Source organism: Mustela lutreola, chromosome 6 (genome assembly GCF_030435805.1).
Source record: "Mustela lutreola isolate mMusLut2 chromosome 6, mMusLut2.pri, whole genome shotgun sequence".
Classification (NCBI taxonomy): Eukaryota; Metazoa; Chordata; class Mammalia; order Carnivora; family Mustelidae; genus Mustela; species Mustela lutreola.
The window spans coordinates 154607231-154624382 of NC_081295.1; the positions used below are offsets into that span (position 1 = coordinate 154607231).

At 56.2% G+C, this 17152-nt stretch overlaps 1 protein-coding gene across 6 annotated transcripts in view; it reads right to left on the minus strand.

Annotated features, from left to right (window-relative positions):
- Positions 1 to 285: 285 nt before the first annotated feature.
- The window catches only part of GPLD1 (glycosylphosphatidylinositol specific phospholipase D1), a 54758-nt gene continuing 37891 nt past the window's right edge, over positions 286 to 17152 (minus strand). For 2 of the 6 annotated variants that reach the window (XM_059179470.1, XM_059179474.1), the window contains 14 exons: positions 16232 to 16352; positions 14181 to 14320; positions 12592 to 12778; positions 9999 to 10109; positions 8698 to 8772; positions 8444 to 8600; positions 7847 to 7988; positions 7043 to 7148; positions 6866 to 6959; positions 4059 to 4235; positions 3528 to 3688; positions 2155 to 2181; positions 2013 to 2063; positions 286 to 390 (listed from right to left, as the gene is read on the minus strand). In XM_059179470.1, coding sequence (XP_059035453.1) covers positions 304 to 390; positions 2013 to 2063; positions 2155 to 2181; positions 3528 to 3688; positions 4059 to 4235; positions 6866 to 6959; positions 7043 to 7148; positions 7847 to 7988; positions 8444 to 8600; positions 8698 to 8772; positions 9999 to 10109; positions 12592 to 12778; positions 14181 to 14320; positions 16232 to 16352 — 1636 coding nt within the window. In that variant the 3' untranslated portion in view covers positions 286 to 303. Of the gene's footprint in view, positions 391 to 426; positions 1236 to 2012; positions 2064 to 2154; positions 2182 to 3527; positions 3689 to 4058; positions 4236 to 6865; positions 6960 to 7042; positions 7149 to 7846; positions 7989 to 8443; positions 8601 to 8697; positions 8773 to 9998; positions 10110 to 12591; positions 12779 to 14180; positions 14321 to 16231; positions 16356 to 17152 lie in introns of those variants that run through there. The other 4 variants (XM_059179469.1, XM_059179472.1, XM_059179471.1 and 1 more) reach the window with 4 other exon arrangements.

The window sequence follows — 17152 nt, forward strand, 5'->3', positions numbered from 1 at the left end:
CAGAGAAGCCTTTCTAGGCATCAGCAGCACGCGGGTATGGTGTGGAGAGGGCCGCGGTCGGGCCGCAGGCCAGAGGCTGGCAGTAAGTTTCCGTACCCGGGAAGCAAGGGAGGAAACCTGGGAAGGGACACGAGGCAGCAGAGCGTCTGTCGTCGTCCACGGTGTCGTCGTCCCTCCCAGGCCTGTCTCCACTCCAGCAGCCCCACTTCTAGCAGGATCCGCCCCTTTGTCCGCCAGAGCGCTCACCCTGGCGAGGACTCGGCCCAGAGAGGGGACGCAGAGGAGGAAGAGGCGGCGAGGTCTTTACTCGAGGCCGAGGCTGTAGACGTGCAGGGCCCCGGAGAGTCGGGCTCCCAAAGAGCTCCTGCCAGCAGCGACGACCACTTGGTTCTGTAGAGGACACGAGACAGTCTTGTTCATCACGCCCGTGACGTCCCTGCCCGAGTCCAGGCACCTGCTGTGCTCCGGTGGCACAGAGATGGGGGCGTGGGGTAACAGGAGGGTTCAGAGGTGGGGACGGAGGCGGCTCAGGTGCAGGCTGAGTCCCGACCCCGGCCCGGGCGCGAACTGGCCCACCGCGGGAGGTCAGGGAGCGGCCGCGCTCCTCTGCCTCGGACTGTCCGTGTCCGCTCCGCAGCGGACCTGGACTCGGGGCTTCACGCCGCAGTCCCAGGGAGCTGGGCCAACTAACTGGAGTGTCCACCTCGGTGAACTCTTCTGACAAAGGCGAACTTGCACTGTTAAACAGCAAAGAGTCGACTGCCGGCTCCTTACAATCTACAGCTCCCCTGCAGCTTCTGGGAGTCATGTATGATTCACGGGTTCTTGAGAATATCTAACTTTTGGGAAAATGAATTTTAAGTGTAAGCCAAGCTTACGATGTAATCTGTCACCAGACCTTTTGAGAATGCTCCCATAAATTTAGTAAGCCATCTTTTGTTCTGGGTAACCCTACATTTTGTTCAGTCTTGCCTGGAAATGGAGTCAGGCAAGGGCCACTTGAACTGTGGGCCACCAGAGGGCAGTGTCCCCCAGCGCCAGAACGGGGCCAGCTGTGCCCCAGCTGGTCCTGTCCGCTCTCTTTAGCCCTTAGTCCTGCCCTGATGGGCATTTTCCTCTCCTTCCTGTGCATGTGGACCGTGTGCTTCTCAAAGGTGGGGCTTGGTCTCAGAGCCTGCACGGTTCTGTGCGAGTCCGATTCTAACATAACCGAATGGCTGGGTTCAGTGGTCTAGCTGCAGAGTGAAAGATAAACCCTTTCACTGCTGTGTCCATTACAGTCAAAGCGTGCAGGCCCTCTGCTTAGCAATCTTCCAAAAATAGCAGCAGGGATATTTGCACAGTTATATAAAAATAGAGCTGTGCAAGAATGCTCACGATAGTAAATAAGTTGGAAATAATGGAGAAATAATGGAGTAAATATCTGGGAAAAGTGAACGGAACAAGACAGTGCGTCGGGACAGTCCCCTGCAGCCGGCAAGCAGCTGGCCCCACCTGGGTCTGCCCCGGGGTGGGGGGGTGGCGCGATCGTGAAGCATGACCAGTGGGAGAGGGCCCGTGCGCACAGTGTGCCCCGAGAGGCCTACGGGGACAGAGCAGTCTGGAAGGAAACACTAACAGTGGGCGGCTGACGTGGCAAGGGATTGCCCACACTCCCCTGAAGGCCCAAGTCAGTATTCGAACACGAGGCTTCGCGGGACAGCAGCCACCGACGTGCGTGGCCGTGGCCGAAGGAGACTACGGACACTGAAATTTAAACTTCATATAAATTTCGTGTGTCATGAAATATCCTTTTTTTCCCACCATCTAAACGAATCCTTCTTAGTTCACGAGCTATACAGACTCGAGGCGGCCCACAGGCTGGAATTCACTAGGTCCTGCCCTCAGGGATGAAACCGGAAAGCGATGGGACTGTGTGTGTGTGTGTGTTTCAGACAAAGCTGAACGACGAAATGAGACCATCCCACCCCCGCTTAGCACGGAAACTTCAGGAGCGCCGTCTTCACACTCACCTTGTCTTTAGACCTCACGGTGACCACAGAGCTCCCGAACCTTGAACTTGCCTGTAGTAGGAACACACACCGGATTTCGTCAGTTTAGATTAAGGGAAAGAGCACTTGGTGGTTTTCCTTCATTCCTACAGGAAGTACTTACCTCGGGAGAAACCAGTACGTACTGGGCCTGAAAGGAAAAGGGGAGAAGGGGACCGGTCACTGCCGGGGGAGAAGGGGACCGGTCACTGGCGGGCGGTCTGACGGACTCCCCACACGCGCGCTTGTGCACTCGGGACGGGCCCGGCCCGGGTGCTGCCCTCACACACCAGAAAGTCCCCTACAGGAACTTAGCACAAAGTAGACGCAGTCACATATATCCTGATTTATGATTCACTTATAAATTCGCTCACAGTATAATTCCCTTTGTGTCTTGTTCATAACACTGGAGTGAAATGGCCTTGAACTAATAACAGCTGCTGCCGTTCACGTAAACGCTGGCTTATCCGCAGATAAAACCGGGGGCGGCCGGGAAAGGCGCTGTAGGAGAATGGAGGAGCGAGCGGAAACAAGCCAGGTGAGAGAGAAGCACGTTGCGAAATCACGTACAGCAGCTCAGTTAATAAGATAGACCCCCACAGCGTAATGGCGACGAGTGCACTTCGGGGCAGGTCCCTGTCCTTTCATTTCTGAGCACTGCGACCTCGGATCTGCGGTGTCCTCCTCGGGCGTAGTGCCGACGTACCAGAGAGGCGGCCGGGGAGGGAGGGAGAGCTGTGCCGTGCTCAGCACAGTGCCAGGCGCAGAGTAGACGCACAGTAAGCGCTAGCCATCGAGGTCAGGAAAATATACCAGAAGGATGCACATCGAAAGGTTAATTATTTCTGCAGAGTGCAATTCTAGGTAGATGATTTTTGAATTTTTAAAATGAAATTTTGTACCATATTTTCTACAATTTTACAATAAATTTTAATTTTGCAAGTAAATAGTTTTTTTTTTTTTAATGGTGGTTTATGCTCAGGCAACTTAAGGAACCCCACCTGAGAAAAGGAATAAAAGCAGTGAAACGGGCACCTGGGTGGCTCGGCAGTTAAGCCTCTGCCTTCAGTTCAGCTCATGATCCCAGGGTCCTGGGATCGAGCCCCACATCAGGCTGCGCAGTGGGGAGCCTGCTTCTCCCTCTAACCCCTGCGCTCTCTCTCTATATTCTCTCAAATAAAAATCTTTTTTAAAAAGGCAGTGAAACGGAAATTAAAGTGTGCATTTTAAAGAGTGCAGTGGCCCGAGCCTATTTTCCTCTGCTGTGGGCTCCCAGTGGTGGCAGGGTGCGACCAGAACCAGCGGGCCACCATGTCAGCTAGACTTGAGCCACAGGGACAAGCGCTGCAGACCTGCACGAAGCAGGGCCCCTTGGCCTACAGAAGCAGTGACTGTGTCCTGACCGCAAACAGTCCCGGTCAAAACTCCGGGATCCGCAGTGGACATGACAAGGCATCGTGGGCCCCCGCCTTTCCCAGCACGGCACGAACACCTCACCTTTTCTTCAGGACACGGAGCCATCCACGATTTGCATTTGCCTGTCATGTCACCAAAGGTGATGTCTTTGCCATTATACACATAAACACGGCCGTCTTCCCCGCCCATCAGTCCCGAGGTGACATCGGTTATCCTCAGGGGGGCTGCCACGAGGACTTCATCTGCAAGCAAGAGACCAGAAGGAAGGAGGTCCCCTCGCTGTCGTCCTTTCCACTGCCCCTGCGGGGTCCTGGCCAGCCTCCCACAAGCCGGATTAGTGCGTCCTTCCCGGGCTCTGCCCTGCGCTCCCGCCCAGCCGAGGCGGGCTTTCCGAGTTTATCCTCCATCCGTGACCACGGATGTGGGCGGCTCTCGTGTTACCGCCTTCAGGAAGTCCAGCTCACTCGGCTCTGGTCCTGCCGGACTCAGAACAGCTGTAAAGGCCGTCGGGCCACTGAGCTGTCCGAGATGGGGGCAGAGGCTACACGATCCAGTTGGGGGACTGGTCTGTTGAGCAAAGGGATTCGATTCTGAGCCAGAGGCCTTTCCCACCTAAGCCATCGCCGTCCAGGTCACTGAAGTGCAGAACTCCGCCAAATCGAGAGAAGCGGCGGTCCCCGCTGAAGGTGCTGAGCAGAGAAGGTTGGGTGTCGGGGGTCAGCTCGTACATCCGAGCGCTTCCGCCTTGGTGCAAGGTCATGGTCAGGAATGCCATTTTGGACACGTCGTCTGAAATAAACCAGGGCACACTGTCTGCTGCCCTCCCAGGAACGAAGAGAAGACAGTCCCAGCCTTGCGTCCGCCTTCCACACTCCGGTGACCCGACGGCGCAGAACCGCACAGGGCGGGCATTTGTAGCGGGAAGGTCCTGCTGGCTGGGGCACGGAGGCCCAAGCGAGAGCCGCGCTCAGGGCCCCCCCATCTGACAGCTCTGACCCGCACAAGCGTCTCAGTTCTAACACTAGGTCCCTACAGTCCTTTCAGGGACCTCCTACCTTCGCAAAACTGGGATTTGGGGATTATAATAAAATGCAGGTACCATGAGAAAATCCACACGGATTGAAAATGAGGATGGAACTGCCTGATTTCAGGTTTGAGAACAGGTGCGGTGCCCAAAGGGAGCCACGTTGTTGGGACACAAATTCAACCTGTGCAGAACAGTCACACCAGGCCCCATACTTGGCTTAACACACTCTAGTCACCAACGTGAAAATCTGATTAATCTTGCAACAGAGGGGCCCTGGGTGGCTCAGTCAGTAAAGCGTCTGCCTTCCGCTCTGGTCACAGTGCCGGGGTCCTGGGTTGGAGCCTCGCATCGGGCTCCCTGCTCAGCGGGGAGTCTGCTCCCTCTCCTCCCGACTTGTGCTCCCTGCTGCTCTCGCTCCCTTGCTCTCTCAAAATCTTAAAAAGGAACCACCTTGGATGTGAAAGCTTCAGGGTGCTTGTCTATGGGAAGCTCAGAACTGCCTGAGGGGAAGAAACTTTTTTTTCCCAGCAGAGCGCTCTGCATTTTTGTTTCGTACCAGGACTCACAAATTATGCGGGTGAAATCTAAGCAAAATGCAAGTGAAATAGGAAAATCTGAATAAGATTCAAGTGGTGGATTGTATCAGTGTCAACAGCCTGGTTGTGACATACTGTGGTTTGCGAGTATTACCTGGGGAAAAAACTGGATAAAATGGGACATGGATCTCTGTATGATTTCTTACTATCGCAGGTGCATGAGAATGGTCTCGAAACAGTTGATCTGTGGGGGCATTGGGGGGGCTCAGCCGGACAAGCTGCCAACTCTTGGTTTCCTCTCAGGTCGAGATCTCAGGGTCCTGGGGTCGAGCCCCACACTTGGCTCTGTGCTCAGTGGGGAGCCTGCTTGTCCCTCCCTTTCTCTCTCTCTCTCTCTCAAATAAAAATAAATATGACTAATTTGTATATAGTACAGATCTCTAAATCAATCTTTTTATATTTCATATAGTATTCTGAAACCAGAAAATACTAAGACAGGAAAAACATTAAAACAGAGTCTGCAAGCACTGCAGTGGAAAGAGAAGTGAAACAAATAAAACCACTGACAGGTGTTGCCAGAGTTTGGAAATCACCAGCTCGTCTCTGTGAAAGGGCGAGAAACCCCAACTACTCCAAGGCTAAGTCAGCAAGTCTCCGGGGTTGCAGTGCTGTGTCCTTAATCACGCAGTGAGAAGATCTCGTCATTCTGGGGTGGCTGGCTGGCGCCATCCCCAGAGCACGCACCCCTTGATCTCCAGGGTCCTGAGTTCAAGCCCCACGCTGGGTGTGGAGCCTCGTTAAGATGATAGAAAGAAGAGAAAAAATGTTGCCATTCCTGTAGCCAACCCACTCTGCTTATTATTCTAATGTTGTGTGACACAAACATCTTCCTGAAAAGTAACTTGACAATATGTAAGAAGAGCCTTCCTGGTAGCCCCTTCGGCCCAGTTCTTCCTCCAGGAGGCTGTTTTAAAAACTATTCAGGAGGCAGAGTTTTCCGTGCATCCACGTTCGAGAGAGAGCCCTTATTCAGGAGCAGCCTGAATTTCAGCAACAGGATGGTGGTAAAAGTTGACAAGTGCACATGGGAGCAAATGCGATCGGGATTGAAAACCACACTGTAGAATCAGTACCATGAGGACACGCTCAAGTCTCATGTAAAAATTATGTATGAAAACGTATACACACACATATATATAGTATGGGCTTAAGTTTTTAAATATTTGGAGAAGGGGCGATTTCTAGTTAAGTCTGTATTTTCACAAATTTCTACAATAAGCATGATTCACTTTGATCATCTTCAAGGGAGTAGGTTTGGTTTTGTTTTGTTTTTAAGATTTTACTTACTGAGAGCGAGCAAGTGAGTGTGAGCAGAGGGAGAGGGAGGCTCCCCGATTCAGGACCCGATCCCAGGACCTCAGGATCATGACTGGAGCCCAAAGGCAGATGCTTAACCAGCTGAGCCACCCAGGGGCCCGAAGGGAGTGAGTTTTTGTTGGCTTCTTAAACTCCTTCCCATGAAGTAAATAAGATAATGGCTTGTTAACATATGTCCTTGGAAGACCTAGTCTGACTTCAGGATTTTCTGAGCCTCCCTCTCGTTCTAAGCTCAGCGGGACAGGAGATTTAAAAACACAGTAGGTGACTGTCAGGAGGGATTTTCAACAACTCTCTGAGGTGGATTACAATCCGCATTTGCAGATGATGATACTAATGTTCCAGGAGGTTAAGTAACCTCCCCCAGGAGGTTCTCCTAACCCCCAGGTTATGAGAAAAGGAAATATCCGCAATCAGGTCTGCCTGGCTCCAGATGTCACAACGTTCTCCCCATAGGACAGGGTCAGTGCGGGACCTACCTCGAGTCGGGGCTCCCACCAGCAACACCTGTTTCCGGGTCCCGTTCACCAGCACGTGGCCACTGGACAGGGAGGCCCCCAGCTTCTCCATCGCCTGTGAAGGGCCATCAGTCAACACTGTGCGGCCCCAGAGACGGCGGGGTGCCCCGGCTGCTGCGGGGGGAGCGGCGGCTGTACCTTGTCTCCGGAAATGGTAAAGGAGCTTTGGCAGTTTGGGGGCAGAAAGCCGTACACCCGTCCGAGGCTCTGCTTCTCGTCGCGAGCGCGGGACTGGGGGGCCAGTCTGGAACGAAGCACACCCGGGCGGCGGGGGGAGCTGGCCACGTATTCCGGCCCCAGCAAAGAGGAGCTCCCCTGCCCCTGCCCGGCCCCAGCCCTGTGGTCCTCGGGGCCGCAGCGCTGGCTGTCCGGGATCCCAGTACGAAGACCCCCCACGCAAGGCTCGCCGCCCTGAGAGCGGCCACAGGGAGACCCGCAGCCACGCGCTCGGTCTGTTCCGCCAGAGCCCACGTGTTGGATCCTAACCCCACACCTCAGAATGCACGCATCTGGAGAGCGGGTTTTCAAAGAGGCAATTGTTACGCTGGGTCCCTGGGGTGGGGCCCTAATCCAATGGGACTGGTGTCCTCTTAAGAACAAAGACACCAAGGATGGGCACAGGGAGGAGAGAGGTCTCCAAGATCAACGCCACCGACGTCGACCTCGGATCCCTGGTTCAAACCGGGAGAAGAGGCGTTCCTGTGGCTTCTGGCACCAGGTCACGGGAGTCCAGGCGACTCTCCCTCCTCCCTCGCTCACGTTCCAGCTTCTAAGGAGAAGCTCTTGCTGCACAGCCATAGCTGCTCCTTGCTGGGGGGTGGGGGGGGGGTGGACACGGGACTCGGCCCCTCTGCACACCCCGGCAGGCTCCTGCAGCAGCAGCCACCTGCCCCTCACGCCCCTGGGTCCCCTGGGTCCCCGGGCCCCCACAGGAGGGCTCACCCTTGAGTGTTCCTCCAAGTTGGGCTCCCGACCAGCAGCACGCTTCTGTTGCTCACGCGGAGCCCGTGGAGCGCGTAGCCGAGCCAGGAGAAGTCCGCCTCGCCCCGCACCGTCCAGTTGGCCGCCTCCACGCCCAGCTCTTCTACAGAGACAACCGGCGCCTTTTACCTTCCGTGGCTGGGCGGGCAGAGTCTGCCAGAGCTCCTGTGTACCCCCAGCTGCTCCCAGGGGGCCCCAGTGTCAGACATGGAGCCCACACTTGATAGGAGAAGTAGGTGTCTGGAGCCCGCGTCTGGGGTTCCCCCCAGCCCCCTCCCCGCCGCAGGTCGGGGCATCACCGGGATGCCTTCTGCGGAAAGCCTCCGCCAACAACCTGCTGGCCCCTCTGCATCTGGCCCTGGACGTTGGGCCCCTTTTTGTCTATCCAGGGACTCTATCGCCTGGATGATAAAGGTCCGTGCTCAGGGATCTTAGCTGCAAGAGGAAGCGCGATCAGAAAATTCAGACGGAATGAGAGTGGAGGGAGGGGAAAGTCAGAAGGCCCAGGCACGAGCGCAGAGAGGTCTCGGCCCTCCCTCCCCGCCACTCAAGCACGACCTTTGTGGCTCCAGCTGGGATCGGAATAAAACGCAGCCACCATGCCCTTCTGTTTCCCTCCGCCCGGCGCGAAAGGGGAGCCCATGACCAGATCGGGCTCGCCGTCTCCATTCAGGTCTGCAGCCAGGAGCGTCCAGCCCAAGTTACAGTACGTGTCCTGCAGGGGAAGCCGGAGAGCACGTCCTGCTCAGAGGCGGACGGCCGGAGGCGGCAAAGTCTGGCCCACAGGTCTGGCCGCGAGGGGGTCCCCGTACCTGGCAGGAGATGGTGACGTTAGGGCCGGAAGACATTCTTCCTCGTCTGGAACCGAAGTAGATGTACACCGCACCCTAGGGGAAGGCAAGCCATGGGGCGGTCAGAGGCAGGGCTGGTGACCCGGGAAACTCAGGTCGCCGCAGAAGAGACAGGGCGATGAGGACCTAAATCCCCCGAGTCCCCACGGCCAGGGCTCAGCAACAGACAAACTGGTCCTGTGTGTGCACTGCTGGGCTGAGGTGTTTTTTGCAACTGCCACTCGCATCAGCATTGAAGTCCCCAATGCTGAAACGGTCACTCCTGTCCTTGCCCGCCGTGCACACCTGCTCAGTGCGCCAGCTGGACAACCGCCTGCCTCCCTGTGCGAGGCCTTCCTGACCTGGCCCACGATTCCTCGAAATACACCATGCGGCCAGTGTCCACGGCAGATGCATGTGCACCATCAGGCTCTGCCCCAAACCAGCTCCTGTCTTGTAACTTGCTGGCCTGTGTCCTCACTCGGGAAGCATCTACGTTCCGCCACAAGCCAAGGGCGGGGAAGACCACAGTAAGTAAGACACACTCTGTCCTCCCGAAAAGCGGCCCATGGACAGTGACACCACGGCGTGGAAGGTACTGGAGTAAGGGTGGAGGCTGCAGTGTGGGACAGGCAAGTGTGGCCTAGACCAGAGGCTGGTGACAGCGGGTACCGTGTTGCTCCTAAAGGAAAAGGGTGAGAAGACCTTCCAGGGGGAAGGATCCTCTGAGCCATGTCCTCGAGGGAGGGGACCTGTGGGCCCAGAGGCGACATCCGGCTCACAGTCTAGGAGCGCAGAGTGAGGACACGGGCACGAAGGCGAGCTTGTGGCAGGCAGAGAGTGATGAAGGGCCTCTGACTTTTGGGGTCACACAGGGTGCTGAAGCTGGTGCCCTGCCTCTCATCTCGTCACAGAGACCAGAGCCTGTGCTGCAGGAAACAGGGACCAGGGAGGTCACCGCTCTGCTGCGATGATGGGGGGCTCTCGAGGTCCTGGAACCCCCATCCCCTCACTACCCTTCAGGAGCCGGGAGGGGAGGGGGAAGAGTACAACTTCTGGGGTCACCAGGAAACGCAGGAGGCCAAATGGAGGCCAGGGAGGCAGGAACTAGGCACTGCCAGGCAACCCAAGGTCACGTCAAGGACCCCCAAGTGGGGGGCCCGAGATCATCTCCCCACAAATGTCGGCCCGGCACAGCCGGCTGCTGCTGTTCACGGGGGCTCCACCCGGCCCCGGCCTGCCCCTCCCCGACGCCCCGTCTCCCCCCGCAGCGGCGGCCTTACCGTGTAGGCAAGCTTCTCGGAGCCCCCCGACGGCGCGCCCACGGCCAGGTCCGGCACGCCGTCCTTGTTGAAGTCCAGCACGGCCAAGGCCGAGCCAAACCGACCTGAAGGCTGAAGGGGCACCAGTGAGCTCCGGGCTGAGCCACAGCCTTCAGAAGAACATGAGACTCCCTGGGGTCCAGGCGACCCGGGCACCCGACCTGGAAGCCGAGGGCCAAGGGCCAACTCCGCAGCGATCAGAACACATCTGCGCTTCCCCCACTGCGGGGCTCGGCCCCAACAGGGTTTCAGGCACGTCTGCTTGGAGGGGAAGACGAGGTGCCAGAAAGAAAAGGGTCCGTTCTCACAAGTTCTAGGTTTTTCAAAAATGGTCCCCCACGAAGGGCCAGACTCCCTTTGGAAAGTGTCCAAAATGAGAACCCCGTACACCAGCAAGCACGGCCACCGCGGGAGGAGCATTCGGAACGTTCTAGAGCCACCCCGTGCAACGTGGGGGCCACCAGCTAAACGTGGCTGAATTAGCTGAAGTCACATTAAACCAACAACTCAGCTCTTCGGTTGCACTGGGTGCATTTCGGGTCCTCAAAGCCCCTGCAGCCCACGGCCCTCCCACGGGATGCATAGCCGCAGAGCGGTCCCATCGGCGCAGAGAATTCTGTGGACGCCGCGCTCGGCCCGACCCACACAGGGGCAGGTCCGTTTATTATCCCCGCTCGCGTGGTTACAGATGGGAAACCCAGCCCGGTCGGGGACCCTTGCTTCCGAGGTGGGTTTTCTCCATCTTCCCTCTCCTGCTCTCTAGAATCGGCCGCGACCAAAGCCACTCGCCCAGTCCTCCTGATCTTTCACAACGGACGGAACAATGAATGGTCTTGCACAAGTGGAGGTTTGCCCCGCACGCACACACACGCCCCAGAACCCGCATCAGTTATAGATTGGCCAATCGTGCCACACCTGTGTGCAATGGCCTCTACGGAGACCGTCTCCTCCTGCGAGGCGGGAACCCGATAAACCAGAAAGGGCTGCTCCGGCCACAAGGCAAGCAGGGGCGCCGGCCGGCTGAGGCCAGCCGCGTTTCATCATCGCCAGCTGCACCCCAAGGCCTCCCTCGGGTTAACCCGTGGTTCCTCGACAGGCACGGGATCTCCTCCGTCCTCCCTCGGAGCCACAGCCAGGCTAAGCACAGGCCGCGGCTAAGGACCAGGCTCTACCCCTGGCCCACACCGTCAGCCGGCCACCGGCCACGTTACCCACGGTCTTTGGGAAGAGAGCACAGAGCTGCCTCCTTCCTGGTCCCCGTCTGAGGGAGCGGACCGCCCTCACTCCCGGTCTGCAGGAGCCCAGAGGATTAGGTTTTACCCAACAGTCTGAGAGGGGCTCGGCTTCGTGCAGAGGAGCAGGGGCGCCTGGGGGCTCAGTTGGTTGAGTGTCTGCCTTTAGCTCAGGTCGTGGTCCCAGGGTCCTGGGATCGAGCCTCATACTGGGCTCCTCAGCCGGGAGCCTGCTTCTCCCGCTGCCTGCTGCTCCCCCTGCTTGTGTGTTCTCTCTCTCTCTCTCTCTCTCTCTCTCTCTCTCTCTCTCGTAAAAAAAAAAAAAAAAAGTAAGGAGCACCTGGAATGGGTAGACTTATTTTGGAATGTTCTCATGGGGTGGCAGAAGATTCCAAAAAACACTGCCCCTCCTAGATAGTGGAACCTCACACGTGGCTGCCAGCGGAGGATCGCCTATCGGACTCAGGGCTCCCCCGGCCAGTCGGTGACCCCGCACCTTCCGCGGGGCGAGGCCTGTGCACGCAGGTCGTCTAGCTTTGTTCTTCCAGCATGACCTCCATAGCAAAGCTTTAGCGGTTTCCCCACAGCAGAACCATCGTCTGACCCGCAGTCCAGCGTTCCGTGCCCTGCTGCTGGCTCCCGGAACACGCCGTCGCACCAAGGCCCCCGCACTCGCCTGTCACCGGTCACAGACACCTGCCCTCCCTCCTGCCCTCATGAGCACTGATGCCAGTCACTCCCGACGAAACCCTTCCCGGTCTGTGGTGCGCTGGGAGGCCCTGACCCTGACCCCACGCAGAGCATTTCTCCCACGGTCGCTGTGGGGTTTTCCTGGGGACGCTTTTCACCACTTGAAACCAAGGAATGACATCTGAGTGAGGTCTGGGGTTTGGGCAAGAGTCACACACCCGTGTCGGTTTCTTAATTCCGACACGTTGCAACCAGGGTTACGTAAGCCACCACCTTAGGGGAAACTGGGGGGAAGGTGTTTGGGAACTCTGTTCTGTCTTTACGGCTTTTCTGTGGATCGAACATTCTTACAAAATAAAAACTCACATATAAAACAAGAGAGGCTTCAAAAAATCGGGAGCGGCCGGTAGCACCAAGAAATCGACTCAGGGCAGCCCTGAAGGAAGGGCAGGTGTGTTTCGGGCAGGTAGGGACCCACGTTCCGGTGAGGAGAGGAGGCTTTTAAACAGGACAGGTGTCCGCAGAGGGAGGCCACCAGCACGGCTGCTCCCGTCACCCTCGGCGCTGGCCGCTTGCTCTGAGGAGCGCGGCGCACGGACATGAGAAGGGGGACCCGGGGATGGACACCTCACCTGGAAACCCTCCAGGGTCACGTGGGCCTCCCGGTCGAGATCCAGGTCGATAGGGGGCAGCCCCAGCTCGTTGCCGTAGAGGAGGTACACGCGGCCCACCTGGGGGTGGCCGGGGCGGCTGTAGCCGGGGGCGCCCACCACCAGGTCCCCGTACCCATCCTGGTTGAGGTCAGCCGAAGTCAGTGCCCTGGGGGAGGGAGAGAGAGGCCCGCCCCGTGTCTGCGGAGAGCCATGCTCCCCGCAGACGGTCGCCTGCTTCTCTCTAGAGCCCACGGCTTGAACTCTCCCTTGTTGAATTTTACCCCCGCGTGAGCGTGGAGAACACCCCTCCTGCCGCTATCTTGTCTGTGGGACTGAAACACAAGAGCAGCAACACTGGACACGTTAAGGGCTCTGGGCATTTCTGAACCGTATGACCCGAGCAGGGGAAAAGCATCTGCACGAAGCATCACGTTCTGTGCAAACCTACAGCCACCACGCATGACCCTAGGCTCACAGGGGACAGCCAGGAAGTCTGCACCCAGCCAAGGGCCCCGGCTGCTTTCGGGCGGGGCAGGAAACAAACGGAAGAGAAAGGAGCCGGAGACCCACGTGCGTTAAGCACCCCGTGGTACTGCTGCCACGGCTGCCCGCGGTTCCTTGCACTGTGAAGAGAAGAAATGCCTAACGTATTTTGTGGATGTTTCTAAGTCTGGGTCGATGACCTACCGGTTAGAGAGCAAAAGTTCAAGTGTCTTTGTTGGGGCAGCTAGCAGGACCAGAAATCACGTACTTACTCTAGTTCTTATGGCCACAGAAGCAACCAGAGATAAAAGAGGAAAGTCGTTCCTAAAGGGGCTACCACCTGGTGAGAGGGACCAGACCGTTCCTGGGCTCCCGGGGCTGGATGCTGGGGAGGGACCTCTGCACACCCCCACCCGGGCCCAGCCAGAGACCCTCTTCGGCTGTGTCAGGAAGAAGAGCCACCATGCACGGGGACGGGCCAATAAACACAGCATGCACCTGCCGTCACCTGTGCTGGGGCTGAATGCCTCAGGGGCCCAAAAAAGATGGCCTGTCAGCAAACTGCTCCAAGGGGAACAATGTCATTTCAACCTAGGAAGTGTGGCTGAAAAAACAGGTTTCCCCAAAACCTCCATATCCTTGGGCTCCGTTCGGGTTGATTGTGAAAATCGGAGAACTCCCCAACGTTCTACTTCTACAATTATTGGGGGGGAGGGGTGCTAGGCTTTTCTCACATGAAGCGAAGAGACCCTGATCACTGTACTAGCGGCTTATCTGCTTCTGGGTGTCATGCCATTCCCCAAAGTCTGTAACATCACGTCTTTAGAACATCGAAGCCTTGCGATCGTTCTGTGACACTGCATCATGGTAATTTTCAGTAAAGAGAAAGCTTCCTGCACTTAAACCCATCTTGACCCACTTTAAGGAGGCAGTTTCATCTTAAAGTAACTTGGCCACTATGTTATGTTTTTGTTGAGGAGCTGACTGGGATTTAAGGGGCCAACAGGTGCCACCGAAACCATCTGTCAAATGACTGAACTTCGTACCGACACCAGCTTTCAGGAGCGGGAGAAACTCCTACCTACCAGCCGAGTCTTGTGTAGGGAAAAGACAGGAAGTAAGACGCCAAGGGGCTGGACACATGCTTGTAGGACCGCTGGGAGCTGCCCGTGAACATTGTCCGGATGTTCCTCTCCAAAGCCTGGTACATAAAAGTGAGGGAATCCTGGAAACACAAAAACATTATAGATAAAAGACACGTGGCATCGTCAACAAAACTAATATTTCCCATCAAAAGTATTAGACTTTCTAAAGGAAACCCATTTGGACAAGAGCTAAAAAATAAAGCCTCGATTCCTATCACAAAGTAAGATCTCGGATGCCTGAGTGGCTCAGTGGGTTAAGCCACTGCCTTTGGCTCAAGTCATGATCTCAGGGTCCTGGGATCAAGCCCCACGTCGGGCTCCTTGCTTGGCGGGGAGTCTGCTTCCCCTCTGCCTACCTCTCCCGCTGCTTGTGCTTGCTTGCTCTCATGCTCTCTAACAAATAAATAAATATTTAAAAAAAAAAAAAGATCAATCCCTTGGGATGAGCAGTTAGGGAGGGAAATCGTGACCCCCTGTGCTGGGAGGGTGGGCGGTTATGACCCTCACAGCCGTGCCCGCACGGGTAACGGAGAGAGAGCTGGGCCTTTACCTGGACCAAAGTCAGGAGAGTCTCTAGGAACCCGCAGCACATAATCAGATCAATGTAATGAATCAAAATGGCTTAAACGTTCATTTTGTCTAGAACCAGTGCTGCCCGCACCCTCATGCCCCTGCGCCCAGCTCACACGTCCAGGAAGCATTGACGCAGCTCCTACTATGTGCCAGGTGCTAGGACAGGCCTGGCCCATGGAAAGCCCCTCTCCTGCAGGACTCCCCCCTTCACGGAGGACACAGATCCAAGGAACTACAGGACAACACAGTACGTGCCGTGCTAGGGCCCCCGGTCACGATGGGCTACAGAACGCGCAGAGCCCGTGCAAGATGAAAACGCGGAGCCCCAGGCTCGGAAGTTATTAAGAATTTTTTCTAAAGATTTCATTTATTTATTGGAGAGAAAGACAGTGTGAGCAAGGAGGAGTGGGAGGGAGGAAGGGCCGGAGGCGGACCCCACCCTGAGCGCAGAGCCCCGTGCGGGGCTCGATTCCACGATGCGAATACAATGACCTGAGTCCAAACCCAGAGTCCAACGCTCAATTGACTGAGCCTCCCAGGCGCTGCCAAGTTATTAAGGAATTTACGGCAGCAGGAGCATTAAGCCAAGTGTAGGGCCCTTCTCAGGGCGACGGTGCACCCACACAGCAGGCCTGCCCTGCCGGTCCAACTCCCAGAGGCCCCAGGGAGATGCTGTCATGTGACCCTTCTCCAGATGTTAAGATCCTTCGCAATCCTATGCCGGCTTCCCTGCCCAGACCTCTCCCGCCTGCTGCCTTGTTTTCTAGTCAAACAAGATTACTCACATCTCCAAATACCCCCAAACTTCCGCAAGAGATACGCGCTCACTGATGAAATACTACCAACTCTTCAGGGCCTAATGCAAATGTCACCTCTGCCGTGAAGCCTTCTCTGATTGACAGCAAAGCTGTTAAGCTTTCTCTTACAGGTAAAAGACTCCCCACCCATGTGTTACTTGCATTCTATTCACATATGATCATTGGTGTATGTATCACCCCAATTGAACAGATTTGCTAACGGTCAGAGTCCATTTCCCTTTTATCTGAAACCCCCAGTCGAGTGTCCGACTCTTAATGGGGGATCGCAGGGCCGGATTTCACCCGCAGCATCCCCCGTGGGGGCTCTGCGCAGTCCGCCTACCATGCTGCTGACACAGCTGGCCTAAGGACAAAGCAGGACTGGCCCGGGTGCCCCAGGGGTACCTCGGGCTCCACCAGCCCCGCCCAAGGCCGCAGAGGTCCAGACCCACATCTCAGAACATCTCGGAAAAAACCAGATTTGGCAGCCAAGGACGTTTGTGGCCTGACGCAGGCACAGGCGACTCTCAGTGAATGAGAAGAGCCGGTGAGTCTATAGGACGAGATCCGGGGGGAAGCGTGTCCCTGTCCCCGCACACCCCGGACACACAAGATGCTTACCGAGGTCCACGAATCCACACTAAAGAACACGCCTCTGCTGGTGTGGTTGATATTTTTCCTGACATCTTTACTTAAGGATGCAGTCAAATTCCTATGGAAATCATTTTTCTGTACTCGTGAACTGCTGAAAAGTGAGAACAAACAAAATGCGTCAGACTGAAGAACGGCGGGCCCCCCAGTGATGGGGCTGAAGGTTACGTCTAGTCGATCGCAGCTCAGAGACCGTAACATTCAAGTTTCTGGGAGCTCAAAGAGAAACACCTTCATGGGACATTGCATGGAGTTTCAGTCCAATGTTTCCAAGGTATAAAAGCCTGTCCTTACTGAAAATACTTCCCAGAGCCCCAAAGTCCTATTGCATTAAAATGTGTGATTTTGGGGCACCTGGGTGGCTCAGTGGGTTAAGCCTCTGCCTTAGGCTCAGGTCATGATCTCAGGGTCCTGGGATTGAGCCCCACATCGGGCTCTCTGCTCAGTGGGGAGCCTGCTTCTCCCTCTCTCTCTGCCTGCCTCTCTGCCTACTTGTGATGTCAAATAAATAAATAAAATCTTTTATTTTAAAAAGTGTTATTTCTTCTAGATCCCTACACACAAAACAAAGAAAACAAAACAAAAACAAAGGCATTTCAGTATTTCACACACGTGGTCACAAAATAGTGTGTAGCTCTTTGGGAAACTGGTGTGCAGTGTACAGACTTCCGACGTGCTAGACTGAATCCTACGTTAAAAGTATATGTTCAAATTTGTGCATTCTAACGAGAGTACAAACCAGGTGCCTGGAGGAGCCCGACCGGCTTCCCCAGCGACTGAAGCGAAGCCCCCACAGCAGGAGTGAGTGAAGGGGACGCGTGTCAGGCAGCCAGGGAGGGACCCGACAGTCAGGGGACTGGGAGCCCCATGTAAACGCTCTCAAGTCAGTCA